This window comes from Lathamus discolor, chromosome 6, assembly GCF_037157495.1.
Source record: "Lathamus discolor isolate bLatDis1 chromosome 6, bLatDis1.hap1, whole genome shotgun sequence".
Classification (NCBI taxonomy): Eukaryota; Metazoa; Chordata; class Aves; order Psittaciformes; family Psittacidae; genus Lathamus; species Lathamus discolor.
The window spans coordinates 81,913,032-81,938,172 of NC_088889.1; the positions used below are offsets into that span (position 1 = coordinate 81,913,032).

The 25,141-nt window shown below is 39.9% G+C and overlaps 1 protein-coding gene across 1 annotated transcript in view; it reads left to right on the top strand.

Moving 5' to 3' along the window:
* Positions 1–15,525, top strand: part of LOC136016649 (BOS complex subunit NOMO1) — a 29,570-nt gene extending 14,045 nt beyond the window's left edge. Inside the window, exons 18-31 of the mRNA XM_065684205.1 lie at positions 442–537; positions 2,950–3,159; positions 3,468–3,550; positions 4,524–4,683; positions 4,804–4,930; positions 5,548–5,661; positions 6,334–6,461; positions 7,027–7,168; positions 8,060–8,143; positions 9,643–9,753; positions 11,605–11,706; positions 11,901–12,020; positions 12,768–12,860; positions 13,773–15,525. Coding sequence (XP_065540277.1) covers positions 442–537; positions 2,950–3,159; positions 3,468–3,550; positions 4,524–4,683; positions 4,804–4,930; positions 5,548–5,661; positions 6,334–6,461; positions 7,027–7,168; positions 8,060–8,143; positions 9,643–9,753; positions 11,605–11,706; positions 11,901–12,020; positions 12,768–12,860; positions 13,773–13,904 — 1,702 coding nt within the window. The 3' untranslated portion in view covers positions 13,905–15,525. The remainder of the gene's footprint in view (positions 1–441; positions 538–2,949; positions 3,160–3,467; positions 3,551–4,523; positions 4,684–4,803; positions 4,931–5,547; positions 5,662–6,333; positions 6,462–7,026; positions 7,169–8,059; positions 8,144–9,642; positions 9,754–11,604; positions 11,707–11,900; positions 12,021–12,767; positions 12,861–13,772) is intronic.
* Positions 15,526–25,141: the final 9,616 nt, after the last annotated feature.

Here is a 25,141-nt window from a genome sequence, read left to right on the forward strand (position 1 = left end):
TGATATCCTCAACAGGAGAGCCAGCACGGCATGAGTGAATGGATAGAAGTAGAAACCCTCTTTCAGCAGCAAAGCACCATTAGGCTTTTGGCATCTTGGTGAACTATGTCTAATATGACAAGCTTTTGAGTGTCCTTCTGTTATGTGTAAAATACATATGAAATCAATCAAGTCAGCTTTAGTTTGAGAAGAAGCAGGAGAAACAAAGGAAGGACTTGGTTTGGCCTGTTGTCATGCCATAGTTTGGGGTTCAGAGCTGGAAAATGCTGCCTTTCTGATATACTAATATTTCAGCACTACAACTTTGCTGTGTAATCTGTGTGTTGTCTTTTATAAAGCACTTCTGACTTAGAGATGAGAGCATAAACTTTGCTAAATAAGATTTGGTTATTTTCTTTAGGAGGGGAACCTTGAATTCATCTCTGTCACTTTGATTTACAGATCCTCTCCTAGCATACTGACGCTCACTGCAATTCGACACCATGTCCTTGGCACGATTGTAACAGATAAACTGATGGATGTGACTATTACTATTAAGTAAGAACAAAGAAATCTTGGTGCTGTAAAAACTGGAAGAAAGACATCTCTCTCATAAAGCTTTACTCTGGTTTTAATACCACAGTGGCTGCTTTCTAAAGGGATAGCATCCATTTCTAGACTGCAAGAGGTTTTAATGCTGAGATGTGCTTTGAGTTCTTTGTAGATAGATAAATAAGTCCTAGCCGTTGTTTTGAATGTTGTCACTTCATTTCAATATAGCCCCTTTCTACTTGTGTGTCATGATAATAAGGGATTATTATCTGAGTTTTTACACACTTTAATGAACTGAAATTTCAGAATTCAGGGGTATTGTTTTAGCTTCGATCTGAGCTCTTTAGCACTAGCATCTATTTTTTTATCTTTTTTTTTTTGTTTCCTCAGAATGAGAATCTGCTGCTTTAGAGCACTGTTGCTGGTGTGAAGAGGGTTATAAAAGGAAAACCATGCAGAGTGATCACACACTAATGCACCAGTTTATGTTTAGCTGAGCAGACAGCTCACTACAGAGCACTGATTTGGGAACAGCTTTAATTGTATGAGGTGCCAGATCTGCCTGGAAGTGTCTGATAATTATGAGCACATTATTAATGCTCTGGTGATGTCTCCTTGTTCTAGACTGTGGGTTCTCAAACTTTCTGGAGTGTAGAAATACATTTTCAGAGAACAAATTACCTGCAGAGCATTCCCTTGAATTCCCTGAGTTTGTTCAACCTATAACTGCAACTATTGGGGAACCACAGCAGTTGGAAAAGAAACATTGAGACAGCAGAATGCCATTAGGATTTTAAAAACAACTTAGTGAGCAGATGAATATTATACTGGCCTTCTAGGCTGGTTGTTTCTTTTGAGACAAGTGCTTTGAAGGCAGCTCAGTTGCCACAGCATGTTTCTGTTCAAGCCTACCTGAAGCTTTTCAGCCAAAGTCCAATTTGTGAAGTGGCATCAAAGGATCAGCTCTGGATGTAAAAACAAGCCAGGTGTTTTTAACAAGTTTGTTAAAATCAGATCCATGGCAGGGGTCTGTTAACTTTCAGTTAACCAAAACTACCTGAACAACCCCAACTAAAAAATAAAGCTGATTCTTAACAATTTTTGATGATGGCTTGTTGTGCTTGGAAATAACACTGTAGTAATTTACTATGGGTATCATGAGACTGTGTGTGTGTTTATAGGTTTTAAGACAATTTTTTTATATACGTTTTTGTGTTGTCTCTGGACTACAAAGAAATAATTTAAAGCCTTGGTGAAACAGTGTGATAGAGCAATAGTATCTGTTTCTCTTAAAAAAGACAGAATGTAGGTGAAGACTGAAGCAGGAGACAGAACTATCCTGATAATCTAAAGTGGTTGCAGGGAAAGTAATCATGATCATTGCAGTTCACTCCTCATAGAGAATTTTGCAATGTTCTGTGACAGTTTTTCAGACTATTGCAAAAGAGACAGAAGATAAGATACAAAGGATGGTTGGAGACTAGAATAAATTGCTGGAAAAGAGAGGATGTAAGATCTGGTAAAGGGAAACAAGATGCATTGTTCTGAGCTGATAGAAAGAATGCGGTTAAACTTACCTAGCAATCTCTTCAGTGGACAGGGACACAATAGCTGGATGGTTCAGATCTATAGGGCAGATAGGTTAGAACTCAGAGCTCTTCCTGGGAATTGCCAACTATTGGAAGTATTTATTTGTGATAGAAGTTGTTTTTTCCTAGTAGACTCCTGACAGGTAGGTTCTGAAGGAAAGGTCCTAGTAGGAATAAAAAAAGGGGAGCTGATCTGTCTTTTTGTTTATTTTGTGTAACTCATCTTTTCTGTATTAAGTTTGTTGTCAGGTTTGGAATTCTAGCTTTTCTTTCTCAGTTTAGGGCTTTGTTAAAAGTACTCTTGCAGACTCAAAAATGTACCACTCCTGCTGGCTTGTCAGTGCTGCTGTGGGAGGTTATTGCCCCTGCAGCAGAGCTGGTGTATGGTCCTTGGTACAAAATCAAGACTGCTTACCATAAGCTAGGCTAAGATGCTGGACAATGCAAAGTGGTTGATGTGTAGGCATGTGACACTGGCTCTGCAGTGGGATGCTGAGGCACACAGAGAGGAGAAGGAGGCAACAGGGATGTAGCTTCTTGAATGGTTATTGCATGATGAGGTAGATTTTATGAGATTTGCAAATAGGTTCTTTCCTGTTAGGGCAGGTAGGTCACCTGTAGTCCCTATGAATGTGCCTTTCTTGTAGTAACTGATTGATACGGAGGTTTAAAGTTTTAGCTGTGCTTGGAATAAATTGCAGGAATTGATTTAAAAAAGAAAATAAATCCTAGCACTTGTCTGCTGTAAAGGCAATAATTAACAGATAAAACAAGCTTTTATCCCTCCATGTGGAAGGAGCTGATTTTGTTTTCTCCCCCGTGCTTTCAGGTCATCCATTGACAGTGAGCCTGCCTTAGTTTTGGGGCCCTTGAAATCTGTACAGGAGTTACGTAGGGAGCAGCAGCTGGCAGAAATCGAGACCCGCCGACAGGAGAGAGAAAAGAAGGGTCAAGAGGAGGAAGGAACAAAGCCACCAGTGCAAGAAATGGTGGAGGAACTCCAAGGACCATTCTTATATGAATTTTCATACTGGGCAAGGTAATACCAAGCTCCAATGGACACAGTGTAATCTTTGTTCTATTGTTTGGTGTTGCCACCAGACAGAATAGTGATATATTCCATGCAGGAAGGGTGCTGTATGGGTACCCGTGCATGTTTTTGTTGACTGTCAGCTAAATGAAAACTAGTATGAATTTTGCTTAGGTTGTTGTTGGCACTTTTTCCTTGGGGTATTTAGATGGATTCTTGGGTCAATATGTAGTTGATATTCTGAATAGAATAAAATATTCTGTTCTACGTGGGAGCTGCTGATTCCATTTTCTTCTAATCTTATTTGTGTTTTACAGGTCTGGAGAGAAAATTACTGTAACACCATCATCAAAGGAGCTGCTTTTTTACCCACCTTATGTGGAAACAGTTGTTAGTGGAGGTAAATATAAATAAAATCTACCTTCAAAGGAGTAGATTTTTAAGGCAGAAGGGTATCTGTATAGATGAATGTATGACTAGCTCTTCAAAGGTAATATTAGAGAAGTTTCAGCTGCAGCTATTTCTTTTGGCCGATTTCACTCTGAAATTTGGAAGCACTGGTATTTGGTGGAGGGTGCAAATACAGTTTGTATCAGCAGAATGTGCTTCCAGATGCTGAAAGACCACCTGGCACAAGAGGAAGGGCTAGATTTCTGGGTGTTTGTCTTTTGAGTTTGTTCCCGAATTCAAGTTTCTGTTAGGTTTGTTGGTTGGTTGGTTTCTTTGGGGTTTTTTTGGCAGTAAATTACAATAATAAAAATAGTTACAGAAAATTAAACTTCAGAACTGTCAGGATTATCATCAATCGATGTTACTTGTAAGTCAGTGTCCATCTTGCCCTCAGATTGCTCGGAAGGTGTAAGTGAACAGACTTTATTTGAAATCACTAGATAATGTTAAGTATCCCTTTTTATGTGCCTCTTCGTTGTACACATTCTAAATATGTTGGAGAGGAGGCAAATAAAATGTTACTTATGTCATTAAACATGACATATGCTGGCCTGAATTTGAACTCAAAAGAATTTTGTCCAAGTTCTGTATAGTATCAGCCAGAAGGGCACGTTGTTGGAATGTTCTCCAGTACATGGCTGCAGTACATGTAACTTAATGAATCCTTGAAGCACTTAGCAAATCCAGAATGTTTGTTTCGGAGATGTGCTTTTTAGCTTTGGAGCTCAGATACTGATTTGGGACTGTTCAGATGTTTCGAGATGTGCTGAGAGGCCATGCAATTGTCTTGTTTGATATCTTATTCTGAGGTTAAAGAACATCAACTGGTCACTTTGGAAGTAGTTAAACTCTTGGTGTAAGATAGAGTGGTGAATGTATTTTGACTTTCTTGTTTGTCTTAAATCCTCTTTGCAATGACCAAGAGAGTTGTCCTGGAAAGCTGATAGAGATACGTGGAAGAGCAGGCTTATTTCTGGAAGGGCATATTCATCCTGAATTGGAAGGTGTTGAGATTATTATTGGTGAAAAAGGAGCAACGTCACCACTCATCACAGTTTTCACTGATGACAAAGGTGCTTACAGGTAATTAACAGATTAGTTTTGATCTTTTAGATTCTGTAGTTAAAATGCAGTGGTGACTTCACAATGTGTATGTGCTATCCAGGTGCTATTTTTAAAAGAGTTCTTTCCTTTTATTTGAAGTGTTGGGCCACTCCACAGTGACTTGGAATACACAGTCACTGCTCAGAAAGAAGGGTTTGTTTTGACTGCAGTAGAAGGAACAGTTGGGGACTTCAAAGCTTTCGCTCTTGCTGGGGTGACTTTTGAGGTAATGTTATAAACACTTCGGGTTCTGAATGAATAGTGTTTGCAGTTAGAGATAGACAGGCAAAAAAGTTAGCTCACATCTCCCAGCCAAACACAAATGGGTGTGGGATTTGGGGATAATCTTGTCATGGGGAAACAAGTCTCAGTGGATGACCTTAGTTGCAGGCCATGAGTTGCCATGCAGAAGATATTTTGCAAGTTTATAGAGGGAAGGAGCCTGCAGACCAAAAGACTGGATTTGTTTGCTTATGTAGAGTTGGACCACATTCTCTTAATGATTTTTATCCCTCAAGGTGATCTTTTCACATGCAATCTGCTTCTAGTCTTTGGGATACTTTGTTCTAGCCACCAGATGTCCTGTGAAGTGATAGAGAATGACTGCTCTGGTGGCACATGCTATGCATGGCTGGGACTGCCCAGGTGGTGACAGCAGAAGCTTCTGTAGCTCTGCAGTCTCACAGAAAGGGATGGGCTGCAGATGTGGCTACTTTTCTTCTGCCTGCAGCCGAGCACTCAGAGCCAGCCCATCCATGCACTCTGCAAAGGGCTTCTGAACTGAGCCCTTCTTTGTAAAGCAGCCCTCACTTACACTTAAAATTACTGCTTTTTCAAAAATAGATCAAGTCAGAGGATGACCAGGCTCTTGCTGGAGTTCTTTTGTCTCTCAGCGGAGGGGTGTTTCGGTCCAACCTCCTTACGCAAGATAATGGCATGCTGACTTTTTCCAATCTGGTAAGTTGAAATGAATTCTTCTGATTGTGGCTGCATGTGCAATGCTGTGTTACTTGCCCTCCAAAATAGGGATGCTATTGGCTCCCTTCAGTGGCAGGGGATGTATGGCCTCCTTTGACATTGGAAACCACAATGAGCAATGTAGGTCCCTCAGAGCAGACAACACTAAAAATCTTACCAAGTGAAAGATGCAAAATGTAACCTAACGAGTTTCTTCCCAACAGGTAGTAGATGATGTTGATGGATCTCAGTTACTAATTTGCAGTCTGTAAGCATGAAACAAGCCAATTTGTTGATGATCATTTGAGAGTCTTTAGAGGAAAGAAATCTAATTAGATTATTGATCTGTGTATATGCATAAACATGCCTGAATAGTTTTCTTGCAGACATCCTTCTCTCCTGGTCACTTCTTTGTCCTTGAGGTTTTGGGGTAAGATTTTAGGGCCATAGTTTCCTTTCACTCTTCAGGCTTTATCACCTAATGGAGTTTCATGGGTTTATTGCCCAATGTGCTCATTGTTTTTCAGTGTTCACATCTTTTGACCATTTTAACCTACAGCTGGGACAGAGAACTTGAGCTCTTTAGGGAGCTCTTGCAGAAATACAGCTGTTTGGAGTTGGTGAATTTTTGTGCTGCTATCAGTAAGCAGCATGGTTTATGTCTCTCTGCAGAGCCCCGGGCAGTATTACTTTAAACCCATGATGAAAGAGTTTCGCTTTGAACCATCATCACAAATGATTGAAGTGCAGGAAGGCCAGAATCTCAAAATCCGGATAACTGGATACAGAACAGCTTACAGGTCAGTGAAGCTGAAATGCCATGCAATGAAATGCCTACTTTGTCAGGAGGCATTGTGCGAGATGTATGTCTTCTCCTGATACATCTCTGTTCTGAAAGTTTGGCAGGTACTTCTGAAGGCACAATTTAACTTCGTTATGCTGTGTATAAGTACTTTTTTTAGCCTTTTCTCATGCATGTTGATATATAGCTAAGCCCAGATAGCAAGTCTGTAAGGAGAAGTATTGCTATGAAAGCACTGTGTTGGTGGCACTGGAAGTGGCTTGCGCTGCATCCAGTGGAAGAGGACTACTCTAGGGATAGCAGACCAATTCAGATACCTGACTTCAAGATCCTTCCTTTTCTTGCCCTCGGGGATAAGTGCGGCTGTTCATGGAGGTCAGAGAACTTGGATTCCTGAAGTTGTGCTCTGAACTGCCGCCAATGCTATACATTACAAATTCACTTTCTCCATGCCATGCTAAATATATTAAGTACTTTTTTATCATTTATACCAATAAAATATATTAAAAATGTACGTTAATTTGCAGCACATCTGTAGCAACCGGTTCTTTTTATACCTCTAGCTGTTATGGTACAGTTTCTTCTTTGAATGGAGAGCCTGAGCAGGGAATCTCAGTAGAAGCTGTGGGGCAGAAGGATTGTAGCATCTATGGAGAAGACACGATAACTGATGAAGAGGGCAAATTCAGGCTACGTGGCCTTTTGGTAAGGATGAGAATGCTCTCTCTCATTTACTTTTATGTTACTGTGATAATGGAGCAATAAAATGTGTTTTATTAATTATCTTCCAATTTCTGTTTCCCCATCACATTTGCTAGCTTAGATTCCCTTGAGTCTGTCTGTGTTAGGAAATCCTGTTGTATAGTAAATGTTGATTCTAGTAAAGGGGTATAAAAGTACAAGTAGTAGAACAGACTTTTAGTACAGAACTCTGGAGAACCTGCTGCTGGTACACTATGATGGCCTTCCACAAACACTGAAGAATTCTCATGACATGACCTGAGCCCCCAGTCAGGGTACTGAATATGTCTAGCAGTTGTTCAGGGGTGTTCCAGTGTTAGAGCAGAGAATTCCCTTAGGCAAAAGAATTTGGGGAAGCGTGTAGTTTCTCTTGTGAAAATACTGGGCCAGGATATTTGGTGTATATCTGGTGTTGATTGTTCAGTATGTATTTGAAGTAAGCTGATCTGCAGGAAATGTGGAAGCTGAATTTATTGGATATTTATTTCTTTATTGGATTGGATAATATGTGTAGTAAGCAATTTGCTGAAGTAGAAAGTATTTGATCAGGTTTTACTCCTGTTTAATGTTTTCTTTCTAGCTAAAACACTTCACAACAGATGATTTAGCACTGTAATGTAATAAACTTGTGAAATTTCTGTGATAGCCCTTTCGTATTTGCTGGCAATAAGCACCGTTAATAGTGTTCTTGAGTTAAATATTCTACTTGGGAAAAGGAAGACTTTAACTGGGTAAAGTTAGATCTGTTTGGGTGGTGTATCCTAAATGGAATGTTAGAAAATGCTCTTAATGTTTTCTAAAATTTAAGTGTGTATTATTCAGTCTTGGGATTTATCATCTGAATGTTGCTTTTAGCCTGGTTGTGTGTATCATGTGCAACTCAAAGCTGAAGGTAATGATCACATCGAAAGAGCTTTACCACAGCATCGGGCAATTGAGGTAATTTTTTCTTCTTCTGTATTATAACTTAATTATGAAATGCATCTGTCAGGCATTTTGTCTGTTCTGTCAGCAGCAATGTACTTGAATGCATTCTGTTTAGACAAGTGGCTTTCAGCAAGTTATCTCCCTAAATACGGGCCCCGTATTGTGTGATTCAGCACCATAGCTTAAAACTGAAGTAAGATAAGCCCAAACAGTGAACAAGTGGAAAGGATTCTTTCACAGTCACAAACACTGTACACCAAGAATCAAGAAAGTTGTATGTACAGAATACCTTTCAGCATTTCTTTATGCTGTGGAACAAAGCAGTAGTGACTTGAGGATGTTATAAATTGTCATATTTTCCTATCTATGTATTTAGTTATTGATTGATAGATAGATCTCTTTATGCTTTATTTGGTCCAAATCCTGCAGTCTTGATGTAGGTGAAATTTGTCATTCAGGCTAGCAAATCTTTATAAAATGTAATAATAAATTTGAATTGAAAACTGATGAAATGTTGCTAAATATTCTTTCATCCTTACAGATGCATATTAGCTGCCTCGCATTTCTCTCTTGACATCCAGTAAAGGTTAATTAGTCTTCATTAGTTGTACAGAACTTTTCAGTGGGAGATGTTCATTATTTGAGCTCAGACACTTGCCTGACCAGGGTGCCCTCCTTTGCAGCAAAACAGAAAGGCAGAATCTTTCAAGTCCTTAGTGTCTTCTTGTTATCCTTGGTGTCTTCTTGTTAAGAGTGCTTGCTGGCTGGGAAGGGGAAGAGCAAGCCAAATTCCAGAAAATCATCTGAAGGTTATGTATTGCAAATGACAGCTGTATGCAGTAGCTTGTACTAATAGTATCCTTGCTAGCCTGCCATTTTCTCCAGGAAAGGATGTGAAAGATACTTGCAGGAAAATTGTACAGCCTTAGTAGCACCAGACTGTTGATACAGCCCCTGGCCTAACCATAACCTGTCTGTTGCCATAGTTCTTATTTTAGTAAATGTCTTTCCTTACTCTGATCAGAGTTCAGATGTAGGAGCACAAATGTTTCATATTTTGAACAATTTTGAAGAATATAAAGTTACATATTTTTAAAGTAGGTTATATTATATGAGCATATTCCTCGTTAATTAACTGCATAAACATCCTAGCATAATAATATGTATCTGTCAGCACAGATGCAAAATAGGGAGACCAGTGTTCAGGTACCAGGCCTTTCTTCGTATGTAACTCAGCCTCTTACAAAATAATGCATACTTCTGATACTTCCTCCATTTTTAGTTTAACTTAATGCCATCAGTCTTGTACTGATAATATGCAAGTCTTTAATCACAAGCTGTTCACTCTGGAGGAAAAGTATTTGCACTTGGAAAGCTTTCAAGTTTCCGTGTGGTTATTATAGAACAAAATATACTTTTTGTTTAAACAGTTGAGCAGTATTTGTGTTGTGCTGGGTGTCCTGTTAACTGCTCCTCTGTTGGTAAAAACATGGCTGTGTTTTATGTTGCAGGTTGGGAACAGTGACATTGGTGATGTAAATATTATAGCGTTCCGGCAAATTAATCAATTTGATTTAAGTGGAAATGTAATTACGTCTTCTGAGTATCTCTCCACATTATGTGTAAGTTCAAGCCTTTCATGTTTGTTAAGTGTGTTTGCCATTGATTTCACAATGGTTTTTGGCAAGGTCACTGGAAATTGTTCAGTGGCCAGAGCACACATTTAATTCAGATTATGACTAATACTTTAATGAAGGTGAATTTGAATTTCAGGTAGAATTAAGATTCCAGTGTTCCTGACTGCTTGCTTCAATGTTTCCATGTTTTTTTCATGGGAGTATGAAATCCTTTGTTCTGGTTGGCCTGTACATTTCTGGGTGTTCTTCCCTGGCCTTAGGGAGAGCAAGACAACAGGGGTGAAATGAGTCCTCTGTACCAGAGAACAGCATTAATTCCTGAAATACCTGGAAGTTTCGACATGCATGTCTGCTAGCAAGAAGATACCATGTGAATGCAATGAAGCCATAGGACACATGGATTTAAAATACAGTTATAAGAGAGACAAATAGTAAAGCTGAAATTTTCAAAATTCAAAAGACTGCACTACGAGCTGAAAAAAGCAACACCCTTGGTGCTTTTCGCTTAGCATGCAAATGCTGGAAGCATCTACATGAGGCATTAGTGTGGTACGAGTTACAGTACCATTTCTCACATTTGAAAGCTACCTACATTTGCATATAAATGTAATGCCTGGATTTACTTCAGACTAGTGTGTTACGTGTCTCACCTGCCAAGTTCTCATGCTAAGCTGTTGGGTTTTTGGGAGACATCCAAAGGATCAAACACTCAGAGAAGGTGTGAAGGGAAAATGTATCACCTTACTGAAGAACACCTGAGCAAGCTTCCTATCTTTCTGGGGAAATCTATGCCCTTGCAGTTCAGCCTAAGCAAACAGGAATGGATGTCAAAATTTGATTATAAGGAAATTACAGGCCAGTACATGGTTCATATTAGGATGGGTCTTGCGTTGCATGTAATGCACATGTGCTGTTGATGGGTGCGTGTCATCACCTTTGCTTTCAAGGCAGAAGTTTTTGTCTTTGAAAGATGTTCTGAGATTTGATACAGACACAAGCAAGTGGTTTTGTGACCTCAGTCTGGTCCCTTTTGGTGATGTGGGCTTGATGAAACAACAGGAAATGCTCTGCTGAGCTGTGTTTTGAGCTGCAACCACAGTAGCACTGAGCAGAAGTAATGAGAATTTATTTGGGCTCTGTCTGCAAGGAGAGCCAAGTCTTGGCAGATACCTGATCCAGAGGTTTACAAACAGTGGTATAGGTGCTGCTTCAGAGTGGTCCACAAAGCCCATCACTTTGCTTACTGTGTCCTCTGGAGGAGGCACAGTTGCTGATAAAAATCGGTGTGTTCAGGCAGCCTCATATAAGGAGGTGCTGCTGCCTCTACCAGCCTTACTTGACTATGATACAATCCTCTTTTAATTATGCTGGTTTCTGAGCAGACTGTATTTGCTGCAGACTTCAGGCCTGTACTGTAGCTTGAGAATGTCTAGCTTGTTAAATTTCAGCGTACAGAAATTGGAATCAAGCAAAATGAGCCTGTTGGAGAAATAGAAACAACCCTCAGCTGCAAATTCCTCTGAAGCTGCTGGGATTATTCTGAAGAATTAATTGGTTCTGGTTGATGCACAGCACAGGCTGCTTTTAATACACTTGATTGGTGAAAGTATCAGACATCAGTTGCTCTGAATTATTTCAAGTTCTGTGAGAAGGTTTTTCTGTGACTTTTCGCATCCCAGATTAGAACAGTTTCAGGTGTTTTTATTTGGCAACTTTCTGTTTACAAAACACATGATGAATTTTGAAGTGCTTTTATCCCTTAAGATGTGGGATGTCTGAAATATCTACTGTGGTGCTTAAAAGTACCTGGTTTGTGCTTTCTTCTTTCCTTCCTAGGTGAAGCTCTACAAAAGTGAAAATCTTGACAACCCAATTCATACAGTCAATTTAGGACTATCCCTATTCTTCCATTTCCCACCACTGCTCCGAGATGGTGAGGTAAGGATATTGATAAATAATCAGCTTAGGTCATTTAATCTTTTTCTCTAAAGATATGGAAGTTTATTTCTGGTGTATTCGTGCTGAAGTGACCAATGTCTTGGAAGATTTGAAGCCTGTTAAACTGCCTTTAAATCTGATTTTGTCTCAGGCTGCTACTGATGCTGTATACTGAGTATATTTTTTATCCACAGAATTATGTGGTGCTCCTGGATTCTACACTGTCTAAATCACAGTATGATTACACCCTGCCTCAAGTTTCATTTACTGCTATTGGATATCATAAACACATTACACTGATCTTCAGTCCCACTGTAAGTACAAAATACTTAAATGTTCAAGTGTTCACCTTGAGAGCAATGGCTGGTAGCATAGCCTATATGTATTTTATGGTCTTGGCCAAACTTTCTATTAATGTAAATATAAAGAGGTTTATGAAAGGCATTAAAGTGACAATAAATTTGGCTTTGGCCAGATTTAAGGCATCACCTGGTATGTTATGGGAGGCAGGTAAGGACGTCAGGAAGGTATTGAATGGTTTTGCACTTCCGAACACAGTGCAGTCAAATTTAGTGAAGTGTTTGTTCTGTAATACTTAAATGATCTTCCGCATCACTGCATGCTCAGATGCCAGCAAAATGTGAGGGAAACTTGAAATAGCAGTTATAAATGAAAGATGAAGATGGACCTGAAAAATTTTTGTGCTAGTATGGTTGCTGCAGTATGATCACAGAGGTGTGGAAGGTAAATCCAAGCACACCAGCAAACTGTAAAGTGGAGACTGACCATTAGTGCATTAGTTTTAATGAACAGCAAACCCTAGGAAGAAGGTAAAATATGAATGAATCTGACCAAGGGGACTGCTTTGAAGTTGAACCTGAAGTAAATTGCTGAAGGCAGCACTTAGAAGGAATTCAGATGGGAAGGGCTGGACATGCCACATGATCCTACTGCTGATGTTGTTTAAAGCTGAGGGATTTCATAGCCAAAATGACTTAAAAACAACAAAAAAAAACCCAAAAGCCCCCAAACCAAACATCCATGGTCCCCGCTATTTTCAGAGAAAGCTGCCTGAACAAGATATTGCCCAAGGATCTTACATCGCGTTACCACTGACTCTGCTTCTGTTGCTGGCTGGTTACAACCACGATAAGGTAGGTTATGGGTGTTTTTGTCTTCTCCAAATACTGTTGTCTTATCAATGAATACTTTGTACTGTGTTAAGTGAGGGTTTGTTGAAGTTGTTACCCAGACAGAGATGCAGTCAGCTGTCCTTTTATGTGACACATTTTAAGAAAAGCCACAGTGTAGCCATGTTATTGGACAGTTACCTTCCTTAAAAAAACTTAGTGTGATGGTGAGTTCCTGTGCCACTTCTGAGCTTTATCTTCTCATTTATTGGCTTTGGGAAAAAAAACAAACCCAATGTAGCAGCATTCAAATTCAGATAATCAGACTCAGTGACAATAGAAATGAAAATAATTATTTAATTTACTTCAGGAACAATCAGACTGGAAAGAATCTTGCAAGTCATTGAGTCTGGTCTCTAGCTTTATACCCTCCCTAGTGAAAAAGCTCTCAAGAGAAATACAACTACATACTATATAACCCCTTTGGCTTTGTTAACAAGCCATGCTCTCCTAGTCTTCACTGATACGTCTGCGTTTCTATTTTGCTGATAAGAGAAAAGAAGTTTGTCTATGATGTTTGATTTCCTCTCATAGGGACAGCTCAGAACATGGGATTCTCTGGGATTCTCTTTGCTGTCACTGAAAACAGTGGTGGTTTTCTAGACTCAGGACTCAAACTGCTGTTCTTGGGTGGATTACTGCAGGGGGAAAAAAAATTTACTGACAAGTGTTTTAGTTTTCAGTTGTCAGAAATTTTCAGAAGTTTGGTCTGATTCCTTCCCAAGACTTGCTGCCATTTTCTGGTATCTTTGTAGATGTTCTATTTTTGCAATAAATTCTGTTTATCTGGGGATACATAGGTCTGAAAAAGGTTTTCATTCACACCTTACATACCATTGTAATCACAGCCTGCTTCCCCTTCTTTTCTTTGCCTAGCTAATTCCCTTATTGCTACAGCTGACAACCCGGCTGCAAGGAGTACGTGCTCTTGGACAGACTGGTTCTGACACAGGTGGCTCAGAGGATGCAAAGAGGCAAACAAAAAAACAGAAGACAAGACGGACATGAGATGAAGGGACTGATTTCATGCAGTGGTGCTCTATCAAACTGGAGCCTGAGGAAGCAAAGCCACTAAAATGTGCTTTTGTGGAACTTGTGGACTTTACATTGTCACTGTTCGTCACACTAGCTCCATTTTGGTTGTAAATTTTCTGTGGAGTCTATAGATTTCCTTGTTGTAAAGTAATGAAATGAATGCCTCTGTTGTCACTGTGAGCGCATCTCCCATACTTGAAGACAATGAATGATTTATTTTTATTCTGCAGTGGAACAGGTCATGCTGTCTTTGTTAATCATTTGTACAAGCAGTGGTAATAGACTGCTTGACTTCACTCTCAGTCTCTGTATTTTGAGATCTTTTTTCCTTGACACCAACTTTACAGAAGCAGCACCTAGAGATTTTACTAAATCAGTGGTGCTTGAAACAAAGTTTTGGGGGACATACATGAACTGGTGAATTATGTCTTTTTCAATTCCAGTTCAGCAGCTTGATTGAAGAGTCTGTCATCTGCACAGCTGTGATTTCAATTCTTATCTAATGATTATGTTATCTTTGATTAAAATCAGGTTTTTGCCCAGTGAAGACAGATTGTTGATGTCAGGTAAGTTCCAATGATCCTGCTGCTAAAGCAGTATTTAAATTTCAGTTTTGTAGACAGTGTGATCTCTTCACACCTCCAGTATTTGTGAAGTGGCACCAGCTGATTGTATCATTCTTTCCAAGGCTGTTTGATGTTGGTGATACCCATTCACTCCTGTGGCTGTCCCTTCTGCTCGGCCATGAGCAGCCTGTTTGCCAGTTGATTTTTTTTTTCTCTTTTTTTACTTTTTTTAACTTTGTTTTTTCTTTACCTTAAGAAATGTGAGCTTTTCAAACTCTCCAATGCATACAGGCCCAATAATGTAGTCTGTAATAAACAGACTATCTTTTGATTCCTGTTTGAAATAGGCACTTGGACATACACAGTTTAAATGTTAATGGGGCTTTTTATTGACAAATACTATAAAGGTTAATAGAGCTTTTGAAAGATGCACACAAATGCTTACAAATATTGCAGAGACATTGGTACTGCCAGTAAGTGGCAATGTTTCTCTTTTACAGTACTTGAAATAAAGTCCTTTTACATTTAAATATTGAAGCTTACAAACCCTACCATTGTTAGAAATTTGGATGCGACAGGTTTCATGCTATTTTTGTTGGCATTTTGTACTAGTTTGTGCCTAAATTTTGAAGACTTCATTCAGTGATTATTCTAATCTGTCTGAGGGAAATTTTATCCAGATCATAATAAAAATGAAGACAAAGCATGCATGTATGGAGTTTGAGATGAAGCTGTAATAAACTGTCATGCTCACTGCTTAATGACCTTGAATTTTATATTGCTGTGATGAAATATATGGGGAAAAACCAAAGTGTTGTAATTACATTGTACATTTTCAATGCATCTTTATTTTAAGCTGGTGAATGTTAAGAAAGGTATTGCTACTTTGGGTGAATGTATGAGGAAGAATTGCACATATCCATGTGCCCTGAGGGAGTACCAGATATCCTGACCTCTGAACTGTGGGACTTGCTGATGATTGACCTTAAACATTGGAAGTACTGTTAATAAAAGGAAAGAAGTGCTAATGATTGCTAATTTAATGGTTGGTTCTAAACCCAGGATTTGCCCAATGTCTCTTCTCAAAATTTTCTTTTCTTTGCCTTCTGCAGCACCCTGGTGCTCTCCTTGCTTTGAACCCTGTGTTTTGAGGTTTATTCTGCTTTTGAAGTGTTTATTCGTAACAGAAACTATAGCTTGCAGTTTCTTACTTGGCAGAGAAGTCATGGTGCTCTTTGAGAACATGGAGAAAACTAACACATGAGATAATTTCCTAAAGCAGAACTAAATGCCAAGAAATTAGTATCTCCAATTATATTTAGAAACCAATAATCAGATACACAGACCCAAGCAGAAAAATCAGTGTGGTCTCCCAAACCCCCAGAGCCACACACATAACATGAGGCCAGGCAGAGCTGTGTGCACCCTGGCCGTGGGCAGGCTGACTGGGGCACTGGGAGGGAGTATTTGTGTGGACATGGTGGTCTGCATGGGCAAACAACTCCTGCCTTCATCTGCCCACTCCACATAGCACCTGATACCTCTGCTGTCTTCACAGCCCTTTACCCACAGACCTGGAGTGGTGATAACTCTACCTTGATACGCGTAACCTATCATATACATCCTCTAGAGCATGTAGTTCTAGAGGATCTCCTTCATACAGTGTGACAGTGTTACAGTGCTTTTTGGTGCAGAAATGATGGGTTCAGTTTTAAATTACCTTCTGTACTTTTCTGTTGAATATTTAGGTATCATTTGCTCTGCGTATTTGTGGTTTGCAGTTGATTATGTGCTCTTAAAACCAAGACTTCTGCACCAGTTGGACTGGCCTTTTAGGTATTTCCTATTGAAATGTCTTTTAAAGCTGCTTGTTGCATCTTTAATGAATTGATGTTAATACAAAGAACAAATGCAGAATGGGACTAACATTTAGATATTGACTTCTGCTAGAAAAATGTCAAGGCTAAGTGTTTACTGTTCCTTTGTGCAGGCACAATAGTGAAAGAATGATTAATTCCTTTGCTTGGGGAGTTAAATATGGGCAAATGGCTGAATTCTGTTGGGAATGAGAGTAAAGCCTTCCACATAATGATGGCATGATTTTTCTATCAAAAGCAACGAGTATTACATAGATTTAGTTGGCTCATCAGTGATGCACAGAATTCTATTGTTTAAGAATGGAATGGATCATTATTTCTTCATAGATGGTTCAGCTTAGGTTCTAAAGCATCATCTTCATTAGATAGCTGTCAGATTCCTGAAACAGGTGGTTTTGATGCATAAACAATGTTATTAAAGATGCAGCAGTTAAAAAACAAATGAGCTTAAAAGCAAGAAAAATACTTAAAACAGAGAAATGAGCATTCTCAGCCAGGGTGGAGAAGCGCAGGTTTCTTCATAGTTAATAGTCTTTGTTGTGCTTATTTTTAAAATCTAAATCTCAGTATTTGGTGAGTTGCATTATTGAATTCAAGATACACAGTTGTATGAATCTTCCTTGTGTGAATTTTATTCTTTGGATACTGAAAGAGCAACAATAGACTTATCCCTTTCATAGTGCTGAGTACTATTCTCAGCCCTGGGTTGAGGAAACATGGACTAAACACTGAGGCTTCTAAAGTCAAGATGGTGTTGAAAATCCTACTAGACATCTAAGTAACTGAACTGTCCAGAAAAGCTGAGGCTGAATGTGGAATTGAACCCTGAGATGACTGGTGTCTTATTTTCCTCCTGTTCAGTATTCCCTGTTTGTATGGCTTCTGTATGTCTTGTTTTTCCAGTCTGAAAGTAAATTGTGTTTCTTGGAAAGGTAGAAGCAATGAAATGAGTGGTGTAGGAAAGACCTCAAAGGGAGCAAATATTCTAAGCTGAGCACATATTCTAAGCTGAGCACAACAGCACTGGCTTACATCTCACCCAGTGCTGGGGTCATGTTACCTGTGGTAACTCATGTTTTCCTTGCAGATGGTTTGGTGGCTTTAGAAAATCTCTTGAAGTCTCTGAATAAATGTATTTCTGGCACATTACTGACTGATGCCAGAACTGTAGGGGGTTTTCACGTTTAAAAGAACACCAATGAGTTTAGTCTCTGCCATTCAGTCATTTATTCAAACCTGGATGAAACCATACTTTCTTGTACAAATGAAGAGCAGCTCTATGCTAATTAGCATTCCCTAAACCTTTACTGATTATTAGTATTATTAGCAAGTGCAACTTTTTCCCCTTGAATGTTTTACAGAGCTTTTGTGAGCTTTTTACATGAGTTAGCTTGTCCTTTCAATTTTCTATTATACCTTTTGTAATTGCTTTCTGTCTATGTTTGATATATTGTTGCTTTACTCCAGTAACTTCCATTATCACTTTTAACTGTTAGCTGTTACTGGGATCAACATGATTGCATTATTTACTCTGTTTGCTTTAAATATCACTCTTTCCTTGTTCTCCCCCTTCCTCTCCCACCAGCTTTCTGGGAATATTTGAGCTTAGCAGCATGATGCTGTCTGAAGTCTTGTTACCTTCATAGCCCAAGACCATGATTACTTCAAGCCCAGTGATGTATTATTGTAAAGCACTAAACACCCATCAGACCATTGAGTTTATCACGTGTATGAACTCAATAAACAGTGAAAGATAAACCTGATTTTTACTGGCCGTGGAAGCCAGCAGGTTGATCCCTCTTTTAATTCTCATTTTTGTCAATACTAGAATAATTAAATCCCCATCACGAAGGCTGTAATTTTTTCACAGGTCTCTCATCACCCTGAGTCTAGCTTCATTTTAATTTTTCTTAAAGCATAGCATTGTGGTAAACCATCAACAGACCCTCACTCTAAACCTTCCTGCTCTCAGGCACAGAAGAAACTAATAGGGGCTTAAGTAAAACACATGAGAAGGAATGATTTTGTTTCTATGGTCTCTAGTGTTTGCTGCATTGAAGTGTTTTCAACAGCAGTCATCAGAAAGATGATGGGTAGGTGTGCTTCATTCCGTGCCATAGGGCTTGCTCCTTCTGTAAGGAGAGGATAGGATGCCACCCTCTCCCCTTTCCTCAGTACATGGAATGTGTGACAGCCATGAATGATTTCACTTTGCAGATGAACTCGAGTTCATTAAGTGCACATCTGTAGGTGGGGGCCTGGGTTTTTTGGTTTTGCTGTGCAGACAGGCCTGACAGAGTTTAGCCAGCACCTGCGACTCCCAGTCCCTGTGAAACAAGCCTGCTCTGTCACTGGAGGAGCAGAGCCCTTTATGTGCAGAGAGAAAAATTATTTTAATAAACATGGAAATTGGATGCAAATTTGCTTATGCATTTAAAATCAGGAATGGTGTTTCCCTTTTATTCTGTGCTCCAGCTGTGTATGTGCTACCATCCTTGGGGAGGCTTGGTGGAGTGGCAGAGTACACGTACAAGGGACTCTGTCATTCTTTCTGGCTTAAGGGAAGGAAAGACCAACTTTAGCAAGTGTCAGCTCTGAAACAAGCTCATAAAGTTTTGTAAGCTTGTTTTAATGAGGATTCATGTAGCTCTGTGTGCTCATACAAAGCTTAATCCAGCAGTGATATCTCAAGTCATGGTGAGCAGATGTGGAATTGGTGATATACAATAAAGTTAGAACTTCACAAAGTAAACAAGTTTCTAAAAAATGTATTCACACCGTGGGTTTCATGTTTATAGCTGTGTAAATCTCAGTGATTGTGTTAACATTTTTACTTTTCAGTAAATTTTTTACTGCCTTTCTGGTGCAGGTGTGAGAATGGACTAAGTGATGCTGTGGTAAGTGAGCACTGAGCACTGCCTGAAGGATGGGAAATAAAACCATGAATTCCACTTTATATAGTATAGATGGACAATTTTGCTTTCAAAGCTTTTGATTTCTGGTGAGCACCACAGTAGAAGATCTCCAAAAGAGGCTTTGGTGCTTTGGGAATTAACTTTTATTGATCTGTGTGTAACTTCCAACTCTAAGAGCTGGCACTTTGGTTCATGGAGATTCAGATCCTGGGCTGACAGCCATGTGTCCGGAGCACCTCAGGCATTGTGGACAAGACAAAACAAATCTCTCTTTTTCCACATGGTACCTTACAGAACTGACACATTGCAGAAGGGAGAAATAGCAAGAAACAGAGACATAGTACTGCTAGTCACTATGGGAAATTACAACAGATATCTATAGGTCTTTGGGGAAGATGGGGTGATTAATATCATCAGTATTGAATGCGATTTGCATGTACATCACAAAACCCTCACTAAAACCAACAGATTTACAATGTTGTTCATGAAACATGACTGTTCAATGGATTTTATAACTTGCAGGCATTTGTCCTATCTGGTAGTTGAATTAGACACCTGGCTTATCCTTATTTGCTCACTTTTTATTTTTTCCTTCTCATTGTAAGAAAGTAAGTAGCTTCTTGGACATTATTAGCCCAGTGGTGTTCTTAGCTGGATGTTCTGCTGTCCCACACAGGCATTTTCCTAATCTTCCTTAAAATACAAGCAGCCTGCTACATTTCTCTGCTTCTGGTCCTTCAGACCTGGTACCAGCTCTCCCTGCTTTGTCTTAAATAGGTATAATAGATGACTATTTCATAAATGAGCTGTTGTTTTTCCTGCCTCCATTACCGCAAGGTCACTGGGTGGTCAAACACCTATTACCAGGCTGCAAGCATGATCTCTCCAGAAGACTGAGGCTATGCCCTAGCCAAGTATTTGTTGTGTAGCTCCAGGCTCATATGTGAGCCTGTGTGTAAATATAGCTTCAGTATTTAGGCATGTTTCTCTTGCACCTTAGCTATTTATACAGATCTTCTACAGCAAAAATGCAAAACACTGAAAAAGCTCAGCTTATCAATAAAGAATAGATGGCCTACACAATTAGAAGGCTTCTTCTTTGTTACAGGTTTCAGTCATTTCAATATAAGCTGAATAAATATGGAAAGGAAGTGGCAGAGAAGATAAAAGATGAGGGCACAAACATATAACATATTTGGCTATTTAGCTTTTATTCCTCATTATGCTGTGCAATGTTTCTTTTCTCCATCAAATTAATTAGTGAAAAACTCCACTCCGCTCCTGCCTGAGCTTATTGCTAGGTCAATGAGCCTGTGTTCCTTCTGGTAGTGAATGCTGTCTGTGATTACTGCATTCATTAATTTTTATATGGGAAATAATACCTCTGCCTTGATCTATACAAACAAATAGATTTTTGTTCCAAATCAAACTTCCTCTGTACCATGGGGTTATTGCTGGGAGGGAAGCAGAGAGCTAGTACAGTGTCAAGTTAAAGAATGCAATTTCATATAAACAGCCAATGCTAGTTAGTGTTTATTATATTATGCAAGATAAACTGGGGCAGACAAGTTGCATTGATTACATGTTGGGTGATTTGTAGCTCTGAGAACAAAACATTCAGTATGTCCTGACTATGGACACAGATGTGCTCTTAGACAGCTGAGCTCTCTTCTATATGCTTAGGACAGAGCATTAGATATGGCTGGACATGCATGGTGTGACCGTGTTGTTCAGGTTGCTGTAGATCCTACCCATAGCGATGATGCTTGTTGGTGACGCAGACATTGGGATTGGGTGCACCCTCAGCAAGGTTGCTTATGACATCAAGCAGTTGACATGTTGGAGGAAAGGGATGCCATCCAGAGGGACCTTGACAGGCTTGAGGGGGGCCTGTGCAAACCCCATGAATTTCAACAAGGCCAAGTGCAAGGTCCTGCATCTGTGTTGGGGCAATCCCAACCACAAATACAGGCTGGGCAGAGAACGGATTGAGAACAGCACTGAGAAGATGGACAATGAGCCAGCACCTCATGAAGAAGAGAAGAGAATGCTCCCGGAAGACCTTAGAACAACCCTCTAGTACCTAAAAGCAGCCAACAAGAAAGCTGGAGAGGAACTTTTTACAAGGCCCTGTACTGACAGGACAAGAGGGAATGGCTTTAAACTGAAAGAGGGTAGATATAAACTAGATATTAGGAAGAAATTCTTTACTGTGAGGGTGGTGAGACAGTGGATCAGGTTGTCCAGAGAAGCTGTGGCTGCTCCATCCCTGGAAATGTTCAAGGCCAGGCTGAACAGGGCTTCAAGCAACTTGGTCTAATGGAAGGTGACTCTTCACATGGCATAGTCTCTATGATTGCCATCAAAATCAAAATAGACCAAACCCCATCACAGTCACTGACCACTGCAGTGCCGTTTCCAGGTAGTTGCTCCCTGCTAAATGATCCACATCAGTGGACAAAGCCTTTGGATGTATCTTCAAGAAGACAACATGGTGCTTATGGGATTTGAAAAAAAAGGACTGAAAGAAAGCATGTATTGCCACTGAAATCCTTAGTTTCGCATCTTCTCCCAAAGGCAGAAGCTTGAACTTCAGTGATTTAAGATAGAGCAGAGAGAGTGGTCTTTTTAAAAAACATGATGTTACAGCTCTCCTGAGCTGTCAGCAATTTACTGCACTTATTTTCTCCTTACATGACCCCTTTTTAGGTGTATTGTATCAGTTTCGTTCTCTGTCTTACAAGAGGAGAAGCGCAACAGCTGTACTTCTCCATTTTCTTCAGGGTCTTGCAAATCTTGCCTGGGGATATTTGTTAGTTTCTGCTTTTTTCTAATTTCCTTCTGTTTAAAAGAGTAAGATATAATAGGGTGAAGCTATCTGCATATTCATACTTCTCAGATGAGGATTAATTCATTTGCAAGGAGCTTAATGGAATTCTGAAGAATCAGATTTGTTTATCATTTTAGGGAAGGGGATGACATTTCTGCTTAAAAAATAATTACTAGAATATGGCACATTTGTGAGACCTTGCCCAGATTAAGAAAAAGCAAACACATTCTCAAGAGAGCTATTGGTCCTTTTGCCATTTGTAAAGCTGACTTTAAAATGATGGCTTTAGTGATTAAAGACTGAAAGAAAGAGGTCTCAGAATAACCAATGGATTATCCAGCATATGTTAATATATTCTGTTTGGAAAGGTTACTTCCATTTATATTCCAGATGAAAATACTTTGTGACTTTACAGCGTCATCACATTTTTTTCTACAGAAGTCAAATAATCTGGTTAATGGTGGGAATAAGAATCTAAAAAAATTATGATGGCCTAAATTAATGAGGAATTGTTGACTTCAGTAAAAGATTGGAAATAAAGAAACATACTGGTAAAATTTTTGTCTTAATTTCTTCTTTTTTATATCTTTTACAGAAAATTTCATCCTATAATGATAAAATAAAAAACGGAGCAAGAATTTGTAATTTAATAAAAGCATGCTTGCGTTTGCCTAAAAAAATATATGGAATTTTCATTTTACTGGAAATTTCTTTCTTTCTTCTTCTTCTTTTTTTTTTTTTTTTCATGTTGAAATTGCCAAGTCTTTCTCCTGGAAAGGAAACCTGTATATCCAAATGGCTCCAGCCAGAGCACCCAGAATGTTCTGCAGTGAGCCAAGCCTTTTCTTCAAGGCTCATATTTACACACGACAGCTGTCTACTCTGAGAAATTCAGGTGGGTACATGATACACCTGGCATTCCTGGCAGGCATTGGAGTCCTTCATCTATGTCGTCGCCATTGTGACAAACAAGCTTCCCTCCCTGCAGAAATTTGCTGCCTCATCCTTCACCCTCCTCAGGGGAAATCTATCAGGAAGGTAAATCAGGTCTGAGCAGGAAAGAATTTTCCACATCCCTAAAGTGGTTTAGAGTTTGGAATTTTTTTTCCTTCCTTTTTCAAGCTAGGACATACATAAGTCCTTCCTTGGTTTTTCCCTGAAATATTTCCCATTTCTCTACATCCAGTCCCACCTTTGCCACTTGAAGCAATCATTTAAAAAGTAGAAAATCATTTAGATTCCAGTCAGTCCTCCCTGCTAGACTGGGTGAAGGGGGATCTCAGCATCTCAGGAAGGTGTTTTAAACATAAAGCCAGGAGACAAAGATCTGGGCTGTGGATCAGCTGCTGCAGTGTTGAACTCAGCCCAGGAACACCTGAATAAATCAATCAGGGATGGGAGCTTCACAGCACCCTAGTTAAAAGGCTACTGGACTGAAGGAAACTAGTTTTAGGGAGCTTAGCTGTGTTTGCAATACACTGCAGTTCAGTGGCTGTGAGCATCCCCTCACCTAACAACAATTACATGTTCTGCAGCTGTAGATAACAATAATCCCAGGCAGTATTGGAGTTGAGGGTAGAATTCGCAAACTCCAAATCTCTGAATAGTCCAACCTGTTGTAACCATGAGGATGTTTTAATCAGGGAAAGACATAAAAAGCCAGATAGACTTATTGCAGCTCATAATATATACAGTACCAGACAAGCTATTACTTAGAGCATGAATGCTAGTAGCCTCCTGAGAAATTGTGACATGATCATAGTGAATGGACAAAGAGCAATGGTTTTAAACTGAAATAGGGTAGATTTAGATTAGACATTAGGAAAAAAATCTGTCCTATGAGGGTGGTGAGGCACTGGCACAGGTTGCCCAGCGAAGCTGTGGCTGCCCCATCCCTGGCAGCATTCAAGGCCAGGTTGGACGGGGCTTTGGGCAACCTGTTCTAGTGGAAGGTGCCCCTGACCATGGCAGTGGGTTGGAATTGGATGAGCTTTAAGGTCCCTTCCAACCCAAACCAGTCTGCGATTCTCTGTGTGTGGTGTCTGTGGTGTTAGCAGGACTATTGAACTGCTGGTGTCAGTCTTGCAAAGTGGGGCATGGTCTCAGCCTGTTCAGCAGTTATTTCTTTTGCATAATCACTAGGCTCATGTAAACCCCTGAAAGCAGAAAGATCTCCTACATGATGTACTCCTTTCCCTCTGTAGAGTAAATATGAGCCCCAATTCATATGCTCATCCTGGGGTGGTCAGCAGCATACATGCAAAGAGGAACAACACACCTTCCCTGCTTCAGAAAAGTTTCCCTGATTACTGATTAATATCTCAGAGGACCATCACTTGTACCGTCCTTTTCCCCGCTTTTTAAATAACCTGGCTACATAGCTCTACTGCTTATGTTTATGCTGGCAGCAGCATGTTTACTGGACTGTTCACCTTTCAGAGCAAGGGCCTCAAGGGGAAAGCCCTGCTCATTAGCAAGATGAATTGTGAAAAAACCCAGCCCACACAGAGGTGAAGCCTAGGTTTAGGGTCAGCTTGTGAGAGAGGAGGCTTGTGGGGGAAGGACTGATGTCATTTGAGAGCTGCAAGCATGGCTAGGGCCTGCAGCATTGGAGGGACCTGGCTGTGGCTGAAATCCCTGCAGAAACAGGACCTGAGAATTTTCCCCTGCCATGGGAGAAGGCCATGTTTAAGCCCTCCAAAACCTAAAAAAAAACCCCTCAACAACCCCCCCTTGCAGCTAAAAGACTTAAATCATGTGAGATAAGGGGTTTACCATCATGGTCTTCTGAAGAAAGCCTCTTCTGGAAGGCTGCAAAGTAAGCTGAATTTGCAGACAAGGAGACGCAAAGAAACAAGATCTTCTCATGCACAGCAGGGAAGTTCTCCCACTAGCTACTTTATCACTTCTGGGGACACATTGTGTCTCAGTACTTCTGCATGTGGGAGCAGATGTAGCTGCCATCAGGGGGGTAATAACAGAAGAGTTGGCTTCCAGTTCCTACAGTTACTGAGATGTTGTC